Raw genomic sequence first — 23,764 nt, 5'->3', positions numbered from 1 at the left:
CCCCCTCGTGGATCCATGAGAGGGCATCTGGCTTGCCATTCTTGGAACCTGGGCGGAAGGAGAGTGAAGTGGAAGCGGTTGAAGAAGAGAGCCCGCCTGGCCTGGCGGGCGTTCAACCACTTCGCGGTCCTCAGGTACTCTAGGTTTTTGTGGTCGGTGAGGACCACGAACGGTAGTTTTGAGCCCTCCAGCCAGTGCCGCCACTCCTCCATAACCGTCTTGACCACGAGTAGTTCGCGATCCCCCACATTGTAGTTTCTCTCTGCGGGTGGATCCTTCCGTATTTGGGATTCCACTGCGACAAAACGGCTCCGATTCCCGAGTCCAACGCGTCCAACTCCACCACGAACTGGCGATCTGGATCCGGCATAATGAGGACGGGTGCAGTGGTGAAACTTGCCTTAAGTTTATTGAAGGCCTCCTGGCAGGTCCTGGACCATTTGAAAATGTTGTGCAGAGAGGTGAGGGTGTGCAGAGGAGCAGCCACAGCGCTGAGGTTCCGAATGAACTGTCTGTTGAAATTTGCGAAGCCAATGAACCTCTGCACGTCCATCCTGCTGGCGGGGGAGGGCCACCGAAGCACCACGTCGATCTTCCCGGGATCCATCCGTATCTCCCCTTCTGCCAGGATGAACCCCAGAAAGGACACGGATGCTCGGTGGAACTCGCACTTCTCCCATTCCATGAACAGCTGGTGCTGCAAGAGATGCTGGAGCACCTCTCTGACCTGTCAGATATGGGAGGTCAGGTCTGCAGAAAAGATAAGAATGTCGGCAAGGTATACAAATACGTTTTTGTTCAGGAACTCTCGAAGCACCTCATAAATGAAGTTTTGGAAGACGGCCGGGGCATTGGTCAGTCGGAAGGGCATAACAAGATACTCGTAATGCCCCGTGGGAGTGTTGAAAGCTGTCTTCCATTCGTCGCCTTCCCGGATCCGCACCAGATACGCGCTGCGCAAGTCCAGCTTGGTGAAGATCCAGGCTCCTTGGAGGAGTTCAAATGCCGTAGCAATTAAGGGCAAGGGGTACCTGTTCTTGACCGTGATGTCATTCAATCCTCGGTAGTCGATGCAGTGTCGTAAAATGGAATCCTTCTTCTTAACGCAAAAAAACCCTGCACCGGCTGGTGAGGACAACGGGCAAATGAGTCCGGTTGCCAGCGACTCCTCGACGTACTCCCTCATTGCCTGGTGCTCCGGTCCTGTCAATAAGAACAGTTTCCCTCTGGGAGGTGAGGTGCCTGGGAGGAGTTTGATAGCACAGTCATAAGGCCGATGCGGCGGCAGAGATTTTGCCTTGGACTCAGAAAAAAATCTTGGTAGCAAGAGGGCACCATGGCTAATTCGGAAGCAGTACTCAGTTCAGCAACTTGAATCCTTCCGGCCTCCCGAGTGGCGAGACACTGCTTGTGACAGTCCTCATCCCATGTCATTATCCAATCCATGACCCACTCAATGTGGGGGTTGTGTCTCTTGAGCCACGGGCTCCCCAGGATTATATCACTGCTGTTAGAGTTAAAAATGTGGAAACTAATGCTCTCCGTGTGCATGTCCGGAAAGCCCATACATAAGGTTTGTGTGCGGTGTGTAACCCAGCAGAGGAACTTGCCGTTGGCGGCATAAGCAATACGAAGACGCTGTGTGGGGAAGGTCGCCGCACGCAACGCTTCGACCACGCGGGGATTTATTAGGTTAGCGTCTGAACCGGAGTCAATGAACGCGGTCACTAGGCATGAGTGAGAGTCCGTTCCTACGGTGAGGTGCAAAAGCGACCACCCTGACTCAGCGAAAGTATACCGCACACTCAACAGCGTAGAGATCCTAAGGTCGGAGCACTTCGGTCGAACCAGGCAGCGGGCGATTAAGTGTCCAAGATGACCACAGTAGAAACAACGCCCTTCTCGTTGCCTCTGAGCATATCCACTTGGATGGGTTCCAACATAGTAAGCAGCATGGGCGGCCGGGAAGCGACCGGACTGAGCCTCTCCGTCTCCTCCTCGGTAATGCCCCTGCACGGCCAAGCGCTGATCCACCTTGAGGGCCAGTGCGATGAGGGCATCCAGCGAAGGCGGAAGATCCACGGCAATGAGGTGACCACGGATCTGTGGGGAAAGTCCCTGGTAGAAGGAGTCATGGAGAGCCTCCTCGTTCCACCGGCTCTCGGCGGCCTGGATCCGGAATTCGATAGTGTAGTCTGACACGCGGCGACGGCCTTGGCGAATTGTCATGAGTGAGGCCGCCGCCTTGCGTTCCGGAGCCACTTACTGGAATACTTGGGTGAGGCGCAGACGAACGTCGTCCATGAACGGCAGATCTCCGAGTTGCGACTGCATTCTGCTGTGGCCCACGCTTCCGCCCTTCCTGTCATGTGGGAAATGACGAAGGCAATCCGGTAGCGGTCCGTGGGGAAAGCAGACACCTGCAGTTCGAAATGGAGGTCGCACTGTACAAAGAAGGGCTTGACGTTGCCTGAGCCGCCTGAGAAACGTTCCGGTAGGGAGAGCGGAGTTATGCTGGCATGGGAGGGCTCTGTAACAAGCGGAACGGCTGGGCTCGGCGCGACAGGCGGAGTGACCATCGTTGGCGTAGCAGCCGCGCTAGCTTGGGATGGTAGCCACGGTTCCAGCCAGGCACAGATCTCATGGGGACATTGATTTGTTACCTAGAGAGCAGCCTCCTGCTCAACCAGGCGTTTGCCCTGGATTTGCAGCGAGTGGCGGATGGCCTCAGAGTCGGCTGGGTCCATGTTTTGGCCATATGTCACGGTCGAGGCTCAAGGGCGGACCCAAATGCACTACTCCAGAAGCAAGCAGGTAGTGTACAGAAAGCCTTTATTCGGTCCGTGGTCAATGATCAGCAAGTCAGTCAGGAAAAGCAGCAGTATCAGAAGAGGCAGGCTTACTAGGATAGTCAGGGACAGGCGAGGTTCGGTACACGATAGGTCAGGTCTTGGGGAATGCGGGAACGAGGCATGAGAATCAACGATCTGGTGGAGGACGAGTTGTCCCCCGTGTCCTATAAGTACCGGGTGTAATCACCCGAAACAGGGTGCAGGTGTGTGCCGACTAATTGGATGGCCACGCCCAGCCTAGGGAGGATGCCAGGGGCACGACAGAAAGACAGATTACTAGATTTAGAAAAGGCTTGATTTTAATGGTTGCCTGCTGAACATGGCAAACCACTTATTTGGATGAGGGGGAAATTACTTTTTCCACATAGGGCAGGGTCGTGTTGCATATTTTCCCCACCTTATGAAATAAAAACCACCATTTAAAATTATACATCCATTCATTTTCTGAGCCGCCTATCCTCACAAGGGTCACAGGGAGTGCTGGAGCCTATCCCAGATGTCAATACACAGGAGGCAGGGTACACCCTGAAGTGGTTGGCAGCCAATCACAGAACACATGAAGACAGACAACAGTCGCACTCACAATCACACCTAGGGGCAATTTAGAGTGTCCAATCAATGCATATTTTTAAGATATGGGAGGAAACTGGAGTGCCCGGAGAAAACCCACGCAGGGACGAGGAGAACATGCAAACACCACACAGCCGGTGCCGGAATTGAACCCTGAACCTCAGAATTGTGAGGCCAACATTTTACAGCTGCCTCGCCGTGCCGTCCATTTAAAATTATATTAGACATATTTTTACGTGGGTTATCTTTGTCTGATACCTGACTTTGTTCAATCATCTTTAACATTAAAATGCGAAACTTGTGCAACAATATATAAGAATTTGAGACGTGGGAACATACATTTCATGAAATTACATGCCAGACAGTCTCAATCAATAGTGAACATTTTGATCTTTCTCAACATTAAATATTACATTTAGCACTTCTATTGGATATCCTAATACTGTGCTACTGGTCACAGTGGTGTTGCTGGTCAGCTTGTGAATTAAAGTAGTGTAAGGTAAAGGAAAAAACAAAATGCAGTTTGTCCTTCTTGCATAGATTAAGCACGAGAGAATATGCACTTGTGGAATGGAATTGGCATTCTATGAAAGTAGCAGCATACCTTCTTTGATTTTGAGAGAACTGAGATTGGGTGTCGTGTCTGCATTGGCCAGGACACAGTAAACATCCCGAGTCTGAATCCCACCTCCACACAACCCAGTCTGGTTTCCTCTGCGACGGTCCTGTTGACTCAGAAGCATGTCCACCCTGCACTCCGTCCACTCAGTGGTCTTCCAATTGTAACTGTGGAAAGATATAGATAGAAGACGGTTAACTGTGATTGACACCCCTGTAAGATTAAGTACGAACGTTGAATTATCTTGAGAAATCTATTTAGGTAAAGAAATCAAATTAAAAAAAGACCAAAACAAAAGTGTACAGTTTTAATCAACAGAAATATCAAACAGGAATATTTTATATTAAATCATTTGGTTACTGATTACCTCTCCAAATTGTTTCCATACCTCCACAGGTATGTCAACAGGAACAACTGCCTTTCCATTTTTCATCCTATTTGGTGCTTTCCTAACTTACCCCTTACTAATCATTGCCACTTCCGAGTCCTTCACACTTGCCTCTTCTACTCTTCCTTCTCTCTCATTTTCTTCATTCATCAACTTTTCAAAGTCTTCTTTAAATCTATTTAGGACACTACTGGTACCAGTCAACACATTTCAATCTCTATCCTTAATCATCCTTACCTGCTACACATCCTTCCCATCTCTATCCCTCTCTCTGGCTAACCTGGAGAGATCCTTTTCTCTTTCTTTCATGTCCAACCTGGTGTTCATATCATCATATGCCACTATGCATTAGCTACATCTCCCTTTCCCCTATGTTGCATCTCAATGTATTCCTTTCTCCTCTCCTTAGTCCTCTCACTGTCCCACTTCTTCTTCACAAACCTCTTTCCTTGTATGGCTTCCTGTATTTTGGGGTCCCACCACCTAGTCTCCTTCTCCCCTTCCAGACCAGAAGACACACCAAGTACTCTCCTGCCTGTCTCTCTGATCACCTTGGTTGTACTACTCCAGTCTTCCGAGAGCTCCTCCTGTACACCGAGACCCTGTCTCACGTCTTTCCGAAAGGCCACACAACAGTCTTCCTTTCTCAGGTTCCACCACATGATTATCTGCTCTACCTGTGTCTTCTTAATCTTCCTACCCCACACCAGAGTCATCCTACACACCACAATCCTATGCTGTCAAGCTACACTCTCTCCTACCACTACTTTACAGTCATAACCTGCTTCAGATTACATCGTTTGCACAAAATGTAATCTCCCTGCATGCTTCTAACTCTGCTCTTGGAGGTCACTCTATGTCCCTGCCGCTTCTGGAAAAAGGTTTTCACTTCTGCCATTTCCATCAATTTTGCAAATTCCACCACTATTTTTCCCTCAGAGTTCCTTTCTTGGATGCCGTACTTACTATCATCATTTCTTCATCGCCCCTGTTTCCTTCACCAATGTGTCCATTACAATCTGCACCAATCACAACTCTCTCTCTGTCTTGGCTGCTCAGAAATACTTCATCTAGTTCCTTCCGGATTTTCTCTCTAAACTCCAGGTCAGATCCTACCTGTGCGGCATAGCCGCTAATTACATTATACATAACACCCTCAATTTTCCTGGAGGCAGTACTTACCCATCACTTCTTCATCACCCCTGTTTCCCTCACCAACATGTCCATTACAAGCTGCACCAATCACAACTCTTTCTGTGTTGGGATGCTCAGAACTACTTTGTCTAGTTCCTTCCAGAATTTGTCTTTCAAATCTAGGTCACATCCTACCTCTGGGTCATAGCCGCTAGTCACATTATACATAACATGCTCACATTCAAGTTTTCATCACTCAATCTCATACTTTTTTCACCTCCAAGACCTTTGTGGCCAGCTTTTCCTTTAAAATAACCCCTACTCCATTTCTCTTCCATCCATCCATCATCCATCCATCCATTTTCTTAGCCGCTTATCCTCACGAGGGTCACGGGGGTGCTGAAGCCTATCCCAGCTATCAATGGGCAGCAGGAAGGGTACACCCTGAACTGGTTGCCAGCCAATCACAGGGCACATCAAGACAAACAGCCACACTCACAATCACACCGAGGAGCAATTTAGAGTGTCCAATTAACGTTGCATGTTTTGGGATGTGAGAGTAAACTGGAGTGCCTGGAGAAAACCCCAGCAGGCACGAGGAGAATATGCAAACTCCACACAGGGAGGCCCGGGATTGAACCCGGGACCTCGGAACTGTGAGGCCAACACTTCGAACTGAACAACCGTACCGCCTCTCTTCCATCAACTGGTAATGGTAAAATAATTTAAACCCTTCCCCTAAACTTCTCGCATGAATACCTTTCCACCTGCTCTCTTGGATGCACATTATATCAACCTTTCTCCTAAGCATCATGTCTCCTGAGCTTTTTCTGTCACAGTCCCAAAATTCTTCTTCTGCCGGTGAATCTGCTTTCCTCCTCTTCTTCATCTTCGACCCACATTATCTTAATTTCCACTGACACTCTGCAGGTTAACGGTGCCAAGGCTGGGCATTGTTAACCCGGGCCATGACCAACTTGGTGTAGGATTCTTTCGATGAACGCTCATATTTGTTTTGGCAAAATTTTAAGCCGGATGCCTTTCCTGACCCAATCCTCTGTACGTATCTGGGCATTGAACTGGCCTACAGATTGCACGGGGTTGTGGGTCCATAGGGCTGCTGCTGTAGTAGTTCCAGGGAAAAAAATAACAAACATTTTACCGAGGGAATGGTATCTGTCAAATGAAAGGGGATATGTGGTTGGATCCTTGTCTCACAAACGTTGCAGACATTGACTGTATTTCTCTCAGGACTTTTTACCCCACCTCTAGAACAGATTGTTCCCATTTTCAGTAACCTATGATGGGTCGGAGCTATTTAGGCCTCTTTTTTTATTGAAGTTGAGGTGTGTTAACAGAAAACCCTCAGGACTAACACTTAATGTTTCATTGTAAGCTAAGAACTGAAAGACTGCATTTTGTTATAGTGAAACGAGGTGGTTGCCGTGGCTATTCACTCAAGTAATTGTGTCTGGTGGGTGAAATATTAGAAGTCAGAAGTCAATTATACATGGCTGCTCCCACCCTAAGGTCGGAATAGTAAACCCTGCACCTGCTCCTGCTCTTTCTCCTGATTATGGCATTCATTTGAGATCGCCGATGAAAGAGTCCATATGAAAGAGGTTCCCATCTCTTATAACCCGTGTCTTACAAAAGCCTTCAAGGAAACAATTGTGTTTGGAGCCTTTAGTTGGTTGTGTTATGGACCCCATGTCTATCCAAAATAATGCTGTAAAATTGATTCTGATGGCTACTGCTGACGTGTTATGGTCAATTCAACGAGAGTTATCCATATTTAAAAAAAAAAAAAAAAGAAAAACACCCTCAAGTCAACCTTTTCTTAACCTAAATATCCCAGAGGTAGGATCAAGTTATCCTTGCCCTCAAGTTTCATGTTTACTTCTAAATTGAGATAGCCAAGTCCTGAGCCAGGTCGAAAATCCTACACTTTCACTTCTGTCATTTCAAGTAATTTTACCAACTCAATAAAATGTTTTAATATCTACGTTTAATTTTTATGTATATATTATATATGTGCATTCATCCATTTTCTGAGCAGCTTATCCTCACAAGGGTCACGGGAGTGCTGGAGCCTATCCCAGCTGTCAATGGGCAGGAGCCAGGGTACACCCTGGACTGGTTTCCAGTCAATCGCAGAGCACATACAGACAAACAGCTGCACTCACAATCCCACCTACGGGCAATTTAGAGTGTCCAATTAATGTTGCATTATTTTGTGATGTGGGAGGAAACCGCAGGCACGGAGAGTGAGAACATGCAAACTCCACACAGGAAGGGCTGGGATTGAACCCCGGTCCTTAGAACTGTGAGGCCAACGATTTCCAGCTCGGCCACTGTGACGCCCATATTATATATACTTAAATATTTATATTTCTCCATCAAAACAATTTTGATAAAGAAATGCACTGAACCTTTATTAGAAAACTTGGGGGCTGATCAAAATTTCTGTGCCTTCAAAGCCAAGGAGGGGCCACCTGAAAAGGCAGAGCTGATTATATTGATACTGATACTGATTGAGAATAGGTTTCAGTTATTCTGAAAATACTATACTACAAGGACCTTCTTAACAAAGACGGTGGTATGAAAAAAAAATCAGTTCCTCAATTACTAAAAATCGTAATCTTGGAAACTTCCCAAAGCAACGGTAATTTGATAACACATTTTCTCCCAGTAATTTAATGGTTTGAAGTGTAATTAAATTACATATTCTCATTAAATGTAATTAGCTACTCTACAAACACTGATAATGACCATATAATGTCACTCTGTGGAGGGCAGGTGTCTAACAAGGTTGAACTGTCAAGCGAAGTGAAAACAATGGAGTGAAGTGATGCATTTCTTTGTTTTTCATCCTCCTTTTTTTAGTCATCCGCATGTTTCAACAAAGCCTAGAAACTTACACAATACAGGGTGCCACTGTTTCTCCCTGAGGACTACATGGCTGTTTCTCCTCCAGCTCAGGGCACTCGGCTCCTCCTCCAGTGGGGAACTGACTCACTTTTCTTGTGCGGGTCTGTTCACCCTTAGGCCCATTTGGGTCATAGCACTCCTTGGAGCAATGTGACCATTCAGACCAGTCGGTCACATCACAGTCTTTAGTGACAACACAGGCTTGGTAGGTCACTGGCACCGCTTCATTAGAGCATAAGCTGGAAATGACAGAAGCAAAACAGCATCGTAAAACATGGATTCTTGAACAAGTACAGATTAGGTTGAAAGATTAATTTTCACAAACACCTACTACGTAACCTACTTAACATCACCAAATGTGGGGATAAATGCTGACCAAATATTACTTTTTTGTGCGAGCTCCCCTTTTTGGAGATGAACTTTTTTAACGCACCACCACTTTAAAATATTTTCCGACAGGGACGGGTGGTGGGGGGCACAAAAAATTGTAAAATTGGAGCATTTGTACCACAAAAAATTGTGAAGGGGGGATGGGGCAGGTGATAGTAAGAATGGTAACGCTGATAATTATAAACTGGGGGGAGGGGGGGGGGCTGAAACTCTCCGCGCTCCTCCCTTTCATGATCCCTCCCAGTTTGAAAACCACTGAAATATGATGATCAATTACACTTAAATGAGAAAATTATTCACAACATACTACAGCAATGACATCGAAGTTCTTAGTATTATGATATCCACTGTCTCCACTTTCACAATGGCTTCCTTGTAGACTGCCTCATCAGATACCTACACGTGTGGGCAAAATATACTAGTCTGTCACTTTCAGAGATAACTCACTGAAGTGGAACATGCTATGACCGAACTATGCATTCACACAGCACCGGCAGCTTCCATAATTACGATCATGCTGTCAATATGACAGCAGCAATTGTTCAAACAACCGTTTTCTGTGATTCTTGAGAGTTAAGATGGCAAGATCCAAGACCAACAACACTGCAAGTAAAAAAAAAAGTTTTCCAAATTATATTGTCGACAACTTTTTAAAATTTATTTTGTAGCTTTTATAAACATGACCATAGAAAAGAAAAATACTTTTATGGTCTATGTTTTGGTTTGAGTTGTTTTGTTTTGTTTCATGTTTTCCTGTCTTCCATATTTTCCATGTCTTGTGTGCTCATTCTGTTAGTTGTGTCCACTTGTTCTCGTTAGCCTTCTATCTTGTTTCGACCAGCCAGCTCCCTTCACCCACTCATGTCTCTTTGTCTCATCAATCTGTATTGGTTTCTTTCAGTTCTTGTTGGTCCATTGTGAGAGTCCTTGTCCATGTCCCTCTTAGTGTCAAGATATGTGTCATTGTTCATCTGTGTTGCATCCGAGTCACCAGTCATATTTTGTTTCCAATTTAGGTTGTCAGTGTTTATTTGTTACTTTGTTTATTAGTTCAGGAACTTTGTATAATTTGCCTTCGTTGGAAACTAAATACTCTTTTTTTGAGACTCTGAGAGTCCTGTCTCGCCTCCCGACTTCCTTATACATGGGTCTTCCGCGTTTTGCTTTGCCTTCCTTGATTTCACAAACCCCAACTGTAACAAATACAATAGTATGCAAAATGCTTTAACTTGAACCTTCAAAAATGTATAAAAGCATCTAAATTGCCGAACTAAAGAATTCCTTTTTGTAAGAAGTTTCCTTATGTCTTGATTGTCTGATTGGTCATTCACCAAAACAACACTAACATATTTGTATTCAGTGACACAACTCAACACACAGACGTCTATAGTAGATACATATGGAATGTACTGTAACATGTTTGATGCTGTGCCTAAAGGTTCTTGGCTTATTTACTATGCTTACAAACCTTTTCTCCACATTATTGTTATCCATCCATCCATCCATTTTCTCACTCACTTATGCGCACAAGGGTCACAGGGAGTGCTGGAGCCTATCCCAGCTGTCAACGGGCAGGAAGCGGGGTAGACCCTGAACTGGTTGTCAGCCAATCGCAGGGCACATAGAGACAAACAGCCTTGGGGAAATTTAGAGTGTCCAATTAATGTTGCATGTTTTTGGGATGGGGGAGGAAACCGTTGTGTCTGGAGAAAACCCACCCAGGCACAGGGAGAACATGCAAACTCGGGACCTCAGAACTGGCCAACGCTTTCCAGCAGTCCACTGTGCCACCCATTACTTTTATACTGAATATTATATTCATGGACATATTTAATCCAGCATTCAACAAGATCTTGCCCTCAAACTTTACATCCAATATTACATTTTGAAAGCTCGTTATGCAATTGACCAGATGTGTTAGACACCTGGATCATATATACTGTATGCTCACTGACACTACTTCCCATGTTAGGCTGATGACTGGATGTCAGCATAAATTCTGGCGTGAAAAATAAATAAATAAAATAAAATCAGCATCAGCAGACTTGTTTTTCAACCTGCAAAGACCATTTCCACTTCATTGCGGTGGCACCTTTCAGACATTCTGAAAGGTGGCCATGGTGGGTTGGATTTTGAATCATTTGTTTTTAATTCATAATTAGTGTGCATTTGCGTACTGTCAAGCAGTCTTTGTACTCGAGAACCAGCCTCTCGAAGCACTTAATAATGACAGGTGTGTGGGCAACAGGGCAATAGTCATTGAAGCTAGTTAAAGATTTCTTTTGGGAGATGGGAATGATTGTTGTGGATTTCAAACGAGTGGAGATTACTGCTTGAATCAATGAGAGGGTGAAGATCTTTCAGAAGAGGCTGGACAGCTGGTGAGGACATGATCTGAGCACCCTGCCTGTGGCCCGTCCGGGACACCAGCCCTCCTGGGGTTCATGGCCAGGAGCACACACCTCACATCATGCTTCTGTACAGTAACTGGAGAGTTACCAGAGCCTGGTGAGGGTCAGGGGAACACTAGAGCAGCTGCGTATTGCTGAGATGATTTAAAGGAAGCAAAGAAGCTGGTGAGCTCCTCTGCCAATTACTCTCTTGTCTCTTCTGATGTCGCATCACAGCCGCTGAGGTTTATGAGGCTCTGTAGACCCTGCCACAGTTCTTGTACTCCTTTTTGGTGTTTTTGATAACTTTTGTAATTCAGTGTGAGCTGTGCTGTAAAGTGCTCTGTCACCTGACAGTGTCGTGGGCCCTGAGAAGTGAACGGACCTGGGTGGTCATCCAGGGTTTCTGATTTGGAAAAAAAGTCTGATGCTATTCATCACACACAGCATTTCCATACAGAATTTGATATAGTCTCGTACACCACCTTTGTATCTGTTGAGGTCCTTCGTCTTTTCCTTTCGGGTTGTCCCGTTAGGGGTTGAGACAGTGTGTCGTCTTTTTCCATCTAAGCCTATCTCGTGCATCTTCCTCTCTAACACCCAGTGTCCTCATATCCTCCCTCACAACATCCATCAAACTTTTCTTTGGTCTTCTTCTCGCTCTTTTGCCTTGCAGCGCCTTCCTCAGCACCCTTTGACCAATATACTCCCTCTCTTGCCTGTGGGCATCCGCAAACCATCTAAGTCTGCTCTCTCTCTAACCTTGTCTCCAAAACATCCAATTTTGGCTGTCCCTCTAATGACCTCATTTCGAATCCTATCCAACCTGCGCACTCCTAGCGAGAACCTCAACGTCTTCATCTCTGCTACCTCCAGCTGTGGTTCCTGTTGTCTCGTCATTGCCACCATCTTTAATCTGTACATCATCGCCGGCGTCACCACTGTTTGATAAATTTTGCCCTTCATCCTTGCGGAGGCTCTTCTGTCACATAAAACACCAGACACCTTCCGCCAACTGTTCCACCCCGCTTGGATCCGTTTCTTCCCTTCCTTACCACACTCTCCATTCCTCTGTATTGTTGACCCGAAGTATTTGAAGTTCTCCACCCTTGCTATCTCTTCTCTCCTCTTCCTCCTCCGCCCCTCATATTCATTCTCATATATTCTGTTTTACTAATAATCTTCTAATCTTCATTCCTCTCCTAGCCCGTGCGTACCTCCATCTTTCTAATTGTTCCTCTGCCTGCTCCCTGCTTTCACTGCAGAACAGACTATCATCTGAGTCCAAAGGGATTCCAGTCTAACCTCATCTGTCAGCCTATCCATTACTTCCGCAAACAGGAACGTGCTCAGCGCGGACTCCTGATGAAGTCCCACCTATACCTTGAATTTTTCTGACACTTACAGCACATCTCACCGCTGTTCTGCTGCCCTCATACATGTCCTTTTTTTATTCTAACATATTTCTCTGCCACACCAGACTTGCGCATGCAGTACCACAGTTGCTTTCTTGGTTCCTCTTTCATCGGCTTTCTCTCGGTCTACAAAGACACAATGTAGCTCCTTCTGACCTTCGCTGTACTTTTCCACAAGCATGTGTATGTGTAATGTCTTCTGATCTTTTCTTTGACATTGACAAAGAAATGCACTGTGTAAATCTTGATTTTCTAAGGGAGTAATGCTTATTGTTCATTGGCCTCTACCAAGCAGAACAAGTACTCTGAGACAGAACGAGGCCATTTCACCTCCCAAAAAAGATAACATGGATATCGAACTCTTGGGAAAAAGACATGACTACATTTTTGGGTGGACATTAAGGGATAAAACCAGGATGTGCAGAAATATAAGATGAGAAGTATTTCTGTTTAATATTGTCATGTCCGAAGATGTGATTAAACTGAATGCAATAATAAACAATGACTAAGCAAATGAGACCGGAATATCTTGTACATAATGTGGGAGCTATATTCCAGAAAAATTAAAACACAATTGCACTGTATTTAATATTTAATAAGATCCCGAAATATAAGAATTGCCTGTGACAGACTTTTTGAACAAGGACTGCAGATTTCACTGAGGAGGAAAAAATGACAGTGACCATTGTACTTTTACTCCATTATCAGTGACTTAACGGTAACTAATGTTTTGTCATGTAAGATACGTCGTATGGCTGATCAACCCTATAACTGTGTTCCAGTTTCTTCATCCATCCATCCATCCATCCATTTTCGAAGCCGCTAGGGGCAATTCAGAGTCTCCAATTATTGCATGTGTTTGAGACATAGGAGGCAACCGGAGTACCCGGAGAAAACCCATGCGGGCACGGGCAGAACATACAAAGTCCACACGTACAGCTGCTCCGCTGCTCCACTCCTCCACCCATTTTCTTCATTATCTTTTCTCAATTAAAAAAAGCACCAGGAACTCTTTTGAAGTCTCCTTTTTTGGGAGAAAAAGAGGATACATTTGAGTTATTGGTGAAACAAAGGTTTATAAAAATACAGTATTCGGAAGGAAGAAAATACAATTCTAAACATACTGCTTCATCCATTCATTAACTCATTTCATTTAATCATGTGTTAATTCAAATGCTGATCCAATAAAACAAATTAAAATAAAAAATAATACATTTTACACAAACTGTATATTTAGGTGGCACGGCGCACAACATCACCGCTGCCTCTCAATTCTGAGGTCCGGGGTTCAAATTTCGTGCCCGCCTGTGTGGAGTTTGCATATTCTCCCTATGCTTGCATGGATTTTCTCTGGGCAGTTCGGTTTCTTCCCACATCCCACAAAACATGCAGGATAGGTTAATTGAAGACTCGAAATTGCCCGTAGGCTTGAGAGTGCTCATGGTTGTTTGTTTCCATGCACCCTGCAATTGGCTGGTGACAGGTTCAGGGTGTACCCTACGTCTTGCCCGAAGATGGCTGGGATAGGGTCCAGCATGCCTGCAACCCAATTGAGGAAAAGCGGAACGGAAGATGAATGAATTGAAGAATTTTTCAGAAACAAAACAACCACAATGACAATTGTTATTTCATAATTATGCAAACAATTTTCTATACACATACAACTTTGGAATCTTTACACCTGTCCACAAAATTACCAAAAGCTTGTCTTCACAGTGGGCCCATGTCCAAGTGTCCGAGTCTAAAATTAGTGAATTTGACCAAGGCAAAGGCAAACAGATACAGAAGCTCAGCAGACATCTGAGATGGAGGAAGCATAGTTAATTCAAATGTGAACAGCAGATATTCAACCCACCAAACCATTGTAGAAAGCAATTCACTGAACATATTATTATCATTTTTATTATTATCACCCTACTGGCCAGCACTCAGCTATGGGTGTGGATAGATAAATGAGGTCATCCGACAATCTAAAAACCTGCGGTTATCACCATTTCACACTGTATTTAGTCACATTGTCTTTTGCCACACAGGTCATTGCGCTTCAGTTAGAGGGAATGAAAGAAGCACCTTTAATTGGTGCCGAACAAAGTCAGTTATGTTTATGCCCATGAGGTGCAAACAGACCCTTTTTTAAAATATGCCTGCTGTGGTTGTCTACAACATTACAAATACCCGTTCTAACCTGCCTTCTTGCAGAGTTTCACCAAGTGCAGTGCTCGACTTGCACTTGTGACGAAAATAGAGCCCAATGGGTTAGGTTATGATGGAGACGGCAAAGATGGACAGAAAGTGAGACAAAAGATTATGAACAAGGGAAGGGATGACAAAACAATATAATTATCATGAGCATCATCTCAATTTCGTATAATGGTGTTTTTTTTTTCATATAGAATAAATTCCTCTTACCTTAGCATTTCAACACTCCCACTCTTGTGCACACAGGTGACTTCTCTTGTCTGATACCCAATTTGCAAATCCCAAAACTTTCCTCCAGGGCGATTCTGACGATTCCTGTTACGTTTCTTTTTGATGAGCTCTCGTGTCACAGGGTCCTTAACCTTTCCTCTTTCCCTCAACCTCTCTCTGGCTTTTTCTCGGATTTTTTCACGCTTTTCTTTGTTTTTAGCCTTTCTGTGTTGTTTAGGATGGTCTGTCTCACGGGATGGTCTGTCAGGTTTTTTGTTCACCTTGTCTAATATCCTGATGGATCTTTGTGGTTTGCCTCCCTCTCTGGAAAGTTCGTCACCTCGTATGGACCGCTTGTCCCCTTCTTTCAGCTGTTTGTCACCCTCTCTGGTCCGTTTGTCCCCTCTTTTGGATTGTTTTTTCCTCTCATCTTTTGGAGGTTTAACATTTTGTTTGAATGGTCTGTCACTCTCGATGGCTGTTTTGTCAGATTGTCTGGCTTGTCTTGAGACTGGTAGAGAGCATGGCCCCCAGGATCCAACTCGTAGACTGTATAGGCTCTCCTCTTCCTCACACAGTCCTGGTTGACATGTCTGAAACTCTGTCAGGTTTAAACATGCTGCCCCATCAAATAATGGTGGAGCAAGAACAATGCGAATTCTGTTCTGCAGGCCCATCCCACAAGTCTTTGAACAGGGTGTCCATGGACTGAACTCTGATAACACACAATCCTGAGGACAAGGGATGAGGCAGGCCTGCTCAAGACGGGGTTTAGGTTCAAAGTATTCACAGATTACATCTTCTGCTGGCTCACCAGTGACTTTCTGGACACAGCCCACCTCACGGTTCTGTATACCCTCCTTGCCCCGAGTGCACAGAGTGGGTCTTTGCACCCCTGCACTGCGCAGTGACACAGGAACACATTTGTTCCATGCACCCAGTTGCCAGTCATACAGGTCTTTGTGCCAGTCACACACCCTAAAGCAGCTTTGTTGGTTGTTTGGCTGTTCTGCCTGGTCGCAGTTGGTGTGTAAAGTGGTCCAACCTTCGGAGTGAGCACACCATACCGCTCTGCTCTGGCTACCACCTGGGCCACACTCACTGCCCATGCATCGACCCCATGGACCTGAAAAAGGACAGAAAATGTCAGAAATGTCGTAGTAGGCTTACAAATACGAATATTATGGGACCATATTATGGGTCTCAGTGTGCTTGTGATTCTACCTATTAAATCCGGTAATTGCTGGGCAAGCTGTTTTCTTTTGTTAAAACAGAGAAGTAAGGAATGCTCAGGCACTCACAATTCAATGGACAAATCACTTGCCACATTTTTAAGCACTTTACTTTGATTAATCTGATTGTAATGTCTTTTGTTGAAATATTTGTATATTTCGTAAGATAAATAAGTTAGTTAAAAATATCTTTATGATGCAGTGCGTTAAAATGTTTTAAAAGAAAAAGCGTCAGAATGACGCCTCTTGACATATGAGGATCATTCAGTTTCTATGGGCAGTGAGTGCTCTGTATGTTATAGAGGATCTTGGACATGTCTCCGGTGAGAATATGAGCATGGCGGACATTAAGACTGAAGACAACTCATAACTATGTTGAATGTGTTCTAAACGTTTGAACTTTGGGAAACTTTCGTCTTTGTAAGTATGGTATGTTCACAGACATTAGGTTGAGCTCACAATTGTGTCTTATTTGAGAGCTCGATGTAAACGAGTGATTGTTGATGCAGCTATTGTTATTGTTTTTGAAAAAATGGATGGCTGTGGTGCATTTTGACGATATCTGTGAACAAAATTCAGACAAAAATTTAAAGCAAAATTTCTATGTCCTGACCAAAAAAAAAAGGTGTAGAAGTTCCCCAAGGGCCAAGCCCAGATTTTTTTGCCGCCCATCCCCCTATCGCTGGATAGCACAAAATCACATTTGTCATTAAAATATGCTTAAAATGTGCCATCTTATCTCAAGACAAATGAATTAAGTGAACTATTCAGTAAAAAGACTTCTAAAATTGTCATTTTCCCCACATTATACATGTTATAGTATGGCTAAAGAATATACACGAAAATATATCCTAGAATTTCTACACGGTACAGCAAAACATGTTAAATTTGATCTGTAGTAATTACTATTAACGTTTAAGTCTCAAACTTGTTACGTCGCGTTGTACTGATACACTTGGCCACGTTGCTCACTATCTTAGATATAGAGCTAGTAATCCTAATAGTATAATGAGTTGCCTTAAAATTTTGATATATACAGTCAGTCACATTTGAAAAATGTACAGGTGTGGTCAGTAATGCTCGCAGATAATGTAGGTGTGATTAGGGGTGGCCTTAAAATAACTTACTGGATTAATATAACATAACTGTAAATTAAAAATAAAATAAACAAATACATTACTAAAATGCAAAAACTAAAATTTCAAACTCAGATATGATAATTTCCAATTTCAACTGATATTAGTAGAACACAATATAAAAATTCTTGATCTGACAAACTTTATATGAAGAAAAGTTAAATGCAGTGACATGTCAAGGAATAAACATGAACGATCTATACCTGCAATGTTTTGAAAATGCTGAAAGTTTACTTCAACATAATCGGCGTACGTGGCAACAAGCTAGCAATACATTGTAACAAATATTCCTGTCGCCAATCGTGATGTGTTGTTGAAGGGGGGGTGGAGGAAGCACGCATCGCCGCGATTTCCTTAAATAGGAGGCCGGCTTGCTAGAACGTGCCTTTATGTGCATGCACTCGAATTATTGGCCACACCTGAAGCAAGCGACGAGGTGGATGATTGTCTAACGTCTTTTTTTTTTTTTTGGGGGGGGGGTTACACTGCCTCACGATCGACGCAATGAGAACCCCTGGTGTCACTGAATTTCCTTTGACATGCCTCATGATGTTGATGACTTTCGACGTAAATGCGCTCGCAGCCGTGAAACCGCTCTGAACATGCGCTTTCGGCCTAACTTCCATACATGCTAAGTACGGTTAACTTGCATTTCCTGTGTACGGGTGAATACTGGTTGTTTTGGAGCAGGCTTGTTTAGTTAACAACATTTATGAAATAAACATGTAAATTAATGTCAAGACTACACAAAATAAGCAACATCTTGAGAGAATGCAAGGGGAGGGGCGTTACTCTTACTCGTGTTAGTCTCTCAACATGGCTATGCGAGTGAAAGCAAAACAAACTCAAATGCATGTTCGTTCAATGTTATCAACTGATAGCCAGATTAATTTGAGGCACTTTTTCTTCAATTTTCCAGAGGAAGTTTCGTGAAATCTTGAAAATCCGGGATTCCGCGAAAATCCGGAGGACTTTCATCACTGATGTATATTTTTCTGTATCTTTCAGTTACAAATGTGTTAATTCATTTACCACAAGAGACCTCCATAAAAGCAAGAAAAGAACGCCTTGTGTATGGAGTTTCTTAATAAGTTCGCTGGCTGTCTAGCTCCAAATAGTAATCTGTTGTTAGGACGGCACACTGATAGTTTACTAAAGTGTTTAAAGAGTAACTTGTTTTTACTTTGTAGTTTTGATACTTTTAAATTATAGATGAAAAAATGTAAATATTACCTATATACCGTTAATAAAGATTTTAAGATGAAAGCAGTTTGACCAGGAAATGCATTATCAATCAACAAAATTTGTTTTCCCCCTCTTTGAACTGTCACCTTATCATGGTGAGGAGTTGGTGTGTCCCAATAATCCTAGGAGCTAAATTGTCTTGGGCTTCACGCCCCTGGTAGTATCACCCATGGGATATAGGTTCTAGCTGAGGGACCAGATATAGCATGGCCAAAAGACCCCCATGATGGTAGTCAGTGATGGATTCAGGTTTCCCTTGCACGGATGTGAGTCACCGGGACTCCCCCTCTGGAGCGAGCCTGGAGGTGGTGCTTGAAGGCGAGGAACTGACACCCGGGCCTGCACCCATGGGTTACGTGGGTCCCCCTTCCCATGGGCCCATTACCTGTGAGAGGGGCCATAGGGATCAGGTGCAATGTGAACTGGGCAGTAGCTGCAGGTGGGGACCTGAGTGATAAGATCCCTGACTACAGAAACTAGCTCTAGTGACATAGAATCTCCCCTCTCTGGCAGGGAAGGAGCCCAAGCTGGTGTGTGAGGTCGAGCAGTTCCGAGTACATAAAGACGCTATCATGTTGTGGGGCTGTCCTGGTTGACACGCCTCTGCAAGGGTGCTGGAGAGGAGGGCCCATCGGGATGTCGAATCTCAGATTCAAGGAGGAGCAAGGTGGTTTTCGTTCTGGCCATGGAACAATAGACAAGGTATACAACCTCGGTAGGATCCTTGAGGGTGCATTGAAATTTGCCGAACCAGTCTACATGTCTTTTGTGGAGTTGGAGAAGGCGTTCAACAGTGTCCCTTGGGGAGTTCTCTGGGGGGGTTCTTCGGGAGTATGGGGTACCAAACCCTGGGCTGTTCAGTCCCTGTACGACTGGTGACAGAGTTTGGTCTGCATTGCCACCAATAAGTCGAACTCGTTTCCGGTGAGAGTTGGACCCCGCCAAGGTTGCCCTTTGTCACTGATTTAGTTAATAACTTTTATGGACAGAATTTCTAGGTGCAGCCAAAGCGTAGAGAGTGTCCGGTTTGGTGGCCTCAGCATTCCATCTCTGTTCTTTGCAGACAATGTGGTTCTGTTGGCTTCATCAAGCCCTGATCTCCAACAGTCACTGGGGCGGTTCGCAGCCGAGTCTGAAATGGCTGGATTGAGAATCAGCACTTCCAAATCTGAGATCATGGTCCTCAGGCAGAAAAGGGGGGTGTTCCCCTATTCTTTCCCCTAAAAACAACATACCGGTAAAATTCACTGAGACGTGGCAGTAAGCTGAAAGCTTTTTCTCGTCTTTTTACATTGCTCCACTTCCTCCCGTTGCCATTTCCAGCGTCTCACCATGGATTTATTTATGACAAGTTTACATTCTTTATCAGCGGGCTCGATTGCTTTTAACTTGAAAGCTGCATCATATCCATTTCTTCATGCTAATTTTATTCATGCACATTGTGAAGTTATGTTAAACTTGCTTCTGCCTCAACACATATATTCCACCTCTCTCACTCTTACCTTTTCTGCTTGAGCACCCCTAGTGGCCATTACAAAAAAAATCCATAAATTAGCCACATCAATGCATAAAACCCAGAGTTGAAAGCGTGTGATAAAAGTCGCGGTTTATAGTCCGGAAATTATGATATGTCTGCCTCATTTGCAAAGAGGCTGTTTTTAAAGCAATACTCTGCTGAACAAAGAAAAGCCTTAATGCGATAGATCATGCCATATGTACCTTACCTTGACATTTTGAGGTTAATCTGATATCATTTAATGGTGTTTTCAGAAGATTTTTATCGAGGATTACGAATTTTCATGGTCGTCCCCATTTTGGCGAGTCACATGACCTTGCGCGGATGTGACATATTCTGTGCGTAAACAAAGAAAACATGGCCAATTTGTAGTGTAATGACATGCAGTACCTCCACCATCGGACACATGAAAATGCCCTACTGTATCGCGAAATTTTGCCATAATTTGAATAGAAATGATAGGGGAAGGCTCGGTGGAATATTCTGCCCAGTGAGAAAAAGAAAGATTTAAGGACCCAGTGTCTAGTGAAGTGTGTTCGCCCCGAGCCGTACGACACATGTACAGGAGTATTAGCGCATTTATTCAAGACCAACACTTTTAGAGTACAATAAGTCTCTGAATTCTTTTAAATAACATCGTTATGATCTTGTTAACCAATGATGACAGAAGTACTTCTTACCATTACTGCGACTTCTTGTGCTTTCATACGTCATGCAGGTGATGAGACTTCCATCCGGTCATCGTGACCGTAATTCAATTTGATTTGCCATCCATGATGGTACGATGGAGGACAGTTCTTGCCGTCAAAGCCATGTCTTGTATTCGTTTGATTATCTTGACTTTGTGCGAAGTCGGCAAAATGTTGATTGGCAAAGTCAAGTACAAATGCTTTGGCATACTCCCTATCTGATCACAGCAGATCCCTCTCTCTCCATAAAAGCTGTCCATTCTTGTTGGAAACTTCGGTACTCCTCATATTTTTTTCTTTGAGTGACCTTTGTCAAAAGTTTCCATAATTATTGTTTTGACACGATCACCGATGGACCGTTCTGAGCCTGGGGTTAGTTAGTTAGTCAGACTCTGCATCATTCCCGTCTGAAAATCCATCCAAATATTCAGTATTATTTACAGCCACAGGTTCAAATCTTTATGGATGTATTCCTCTGTCTTCCCGATAAACCCATGCTGCTATTTTATTTATATTATTCAGATGAGGATAAATCTGAGAAATCAGCGCTGTCCGTGATTGTGTATTCCTTTGTTTGTGCACAGAATCCGTCACTTCCCGTTTTTAAGTAATGTGATTTGCCAAAATGGCGGCGCCCATGAAAATTTATACTTGCCGATAAAAATCTTTCAAAACACCATTAAATGATATCAGATTAACCTCAAATTTTCAAGGTACAGTACATATGACATGACCTATGGGATTAAAGCTTTTCATTGTTCAGCGGAGTATTCCTATAAAGAGTTCAATGTCAAGCAACATTACCAAACAAGACATGCTGACATATATGACAAGATCACAGGGAAGGAATGCAGTGAGAAACTGAAGTAACATAAAGCTAGTTTGACCTCACAGCAGTAATATCCTGCAAGAGCCTGTGAGTCAATTGAGAATGCTACAAAGTCTAGTTATGAGGTAGTCGCGTTGATTGCAAGGCATTGCAAACCTCTCACTGAGAGTGAATTTATCAAAGACTGTGTAATGACTATGGTGAAGAAAACAGTTTGCAAAAGTCTGCCTGGCACGCAACACTGTGGCACACAGTATTGAAGAAGTGTCATCAGACATCCAAAGACAATTGGGAGTCAGAGGAAAAGAGTTTGACTTTTTTTCGCTAGCGTGCAACGAAAGCACAGATGCCTCTGACACTGCTCAGTTACCTAGTTCTTTGAGTGGAGCGGACAACGAAATGAAAATTACTGAAGAACTGCTTGACCTTAAGAACCTGAAAAACTAAACGAGAGGAAGAAACGTATACTCTTCTGTTTGCGCAGCCATGGATGACATGAAACTCCTGTGGAAAAAAATTTCTGGGATTATAACAAATGCCGCACCATCCCTGACTGGCGAACGAAGTGGATTAGCAACACTAATAAGTAACGAAGTAAGTGAAGAAGGGGGTAAAACTCCATTGCATCATTCATCAGCAAGTTCTGTGTGCTAAACATCTCCAATACCAACATGTTATGATACCAGTGATGAAGGCTATTAACCATATACACTCCAAAGCGCTATGACACTGTCACTCCAGACAGTTTCTAAGTGAGGTTCATGCAGAATACGAAGATGTTGTCTATCACACTGACGTGAGATGGCTCAGTTGGGGTTATGCACTGACACGCTTCTATTCTCTTTGGCAAGAAATAGGTGAGTTTTTGGCTGAAAAAGGACAACCTATGCAAGAACCAAGTGAACCTATGTGGCTGGATTATATGGGGTTTCTAGTTGATATTACAAAGCACCTTAATGTCCTCAACACCAGTCTCCAGGGACCAGACACAGTCATAAGTCAACTATATTCACACATCAAAGCCTTTATAACCAAAGTCATTATAACCAAGCTGCAACTGTTTGAAAGACACCTGTCGTCAACCCAACCCAATACTGCACACTTTTTAGTGGTGCAAAAAATCATGACCAGACTCCCAGAGAGCAATGTTAGTGCGCAAACGAGGCGGTACACATCGGATATTTCATTGCTGGCTGGAGAGTTTAAACAATACTTTTGGGATTTTGTAGCTATAGAGAAGGAGATCGCTCTTTTTTCCTCACCTTTTTATGTAGACACAGATGATGTTCCAGATCATTTGCAGCTGGAGCTCATCGAGCTACAATGTGATGCAGAGAGCCGTGGTTGGCACCAGCAGCTTTCCCTCGCCAGCTTTGACCGACAGCTGGATAAGGACAGGTTTTGAGAGATTCGAGCACTTGGTAAGAAAATGCTAAGCTTATTCGGGTCGACATTTGTGTGAGAAGAGATTTTTGGTTATGAACTTAAATTAAAGCCATGTGAGGCTAACTTACTCTCACTTGCGAGACATCTTCCGCATCAATACCACTGCGTTTGAGCCTGACTTGGCTTATGTGCTGGAGTCCAGATCTCAGTATCACCCATCAAATTAATGCAGACAAGTCATTTATCGTTTACAATAAGTCTCTGAATATATGTATTTTTTAATGATCAGAATCAGTCATAAATTCAGTTAAATTATTAGTTTTCACTCCAGAATAAACTTATAAAATCAAATCACCATTTATAGTTACTAATACATCATAATTCAAATGAACCCTGCACTTGTTGTTATGACTATTACTTTTTACACATTTCTTTATTTTATCTAAAATTTCTGTGAATATTGAACTACCATGGTGATATATTTGCTTATGTTTCATATGTAATTTGCACTCATGAGTACAATTACTTCTGTTTAACTGTTAGAAACTAAGTTAAAGTGTTAAACACGTGAAGTTTCAATTGCATATGATGTGTTTCCAATGAACCAAAAGACATGCTTAAGATCGCTGGAAA

The 23,764-nt window shown here is 43.6% G+C and overlaps 1 protein-coding gene across 1 annotated transcript in view; it reads right to left on the bottom strand.

The window, feature by feature from the left end:
- thsd7aa (thrombospondin, type I, domain containing 7Aa) overlaps positions 1–23,764 on the bottom strand; it is a 140,950-nt gene that overhangs the window by 116,270 nt on the left and 916 nt on the right. Inside the window, exons 2-4 of the mRNA XM_061837720.1 lie at positions 15,099–16,224; positions 8,485–8,733; positions 4,027–4,208 (exon numbers count right to left, since the gene is read on the bottom strand). Coding sequence (XP_061693704.1) covers positions 4,027–4,208; positions 8,485–8,733; positions 15,099–16,207 — 1,540 coding nt within the window. The 5' untranslated portion in view covers positions 16,208–16,224. The remainder of the gene's footprint in view (positions 1–4,026; positions 4,209–8,484; positions 8,734–15,098; positions 16,225–23,764) is intronic.

The sequence above is a fragment of the Syngnathoides biaculeatus genome, chromosome 1 (genome assembly GCF_019802595.1).
Source record: "Syngnathoides biaculeatus isolate LvHL_M chromosome 1, ASM1980259v1, whole genome shotgun sequence".
Lineage (NCBI taxonomy): Eukaryota > Metazoa > Chordata > Actinopteri > Syngnathiformes > Syngnathidae > Syngnathoides > Syngnathoides biaculeatus.
The sequence above is the reverse complement of the archived record's forward strand: the minus strand, read 5'-3'. Positions and strand labels throughout refer to the sequence as shown.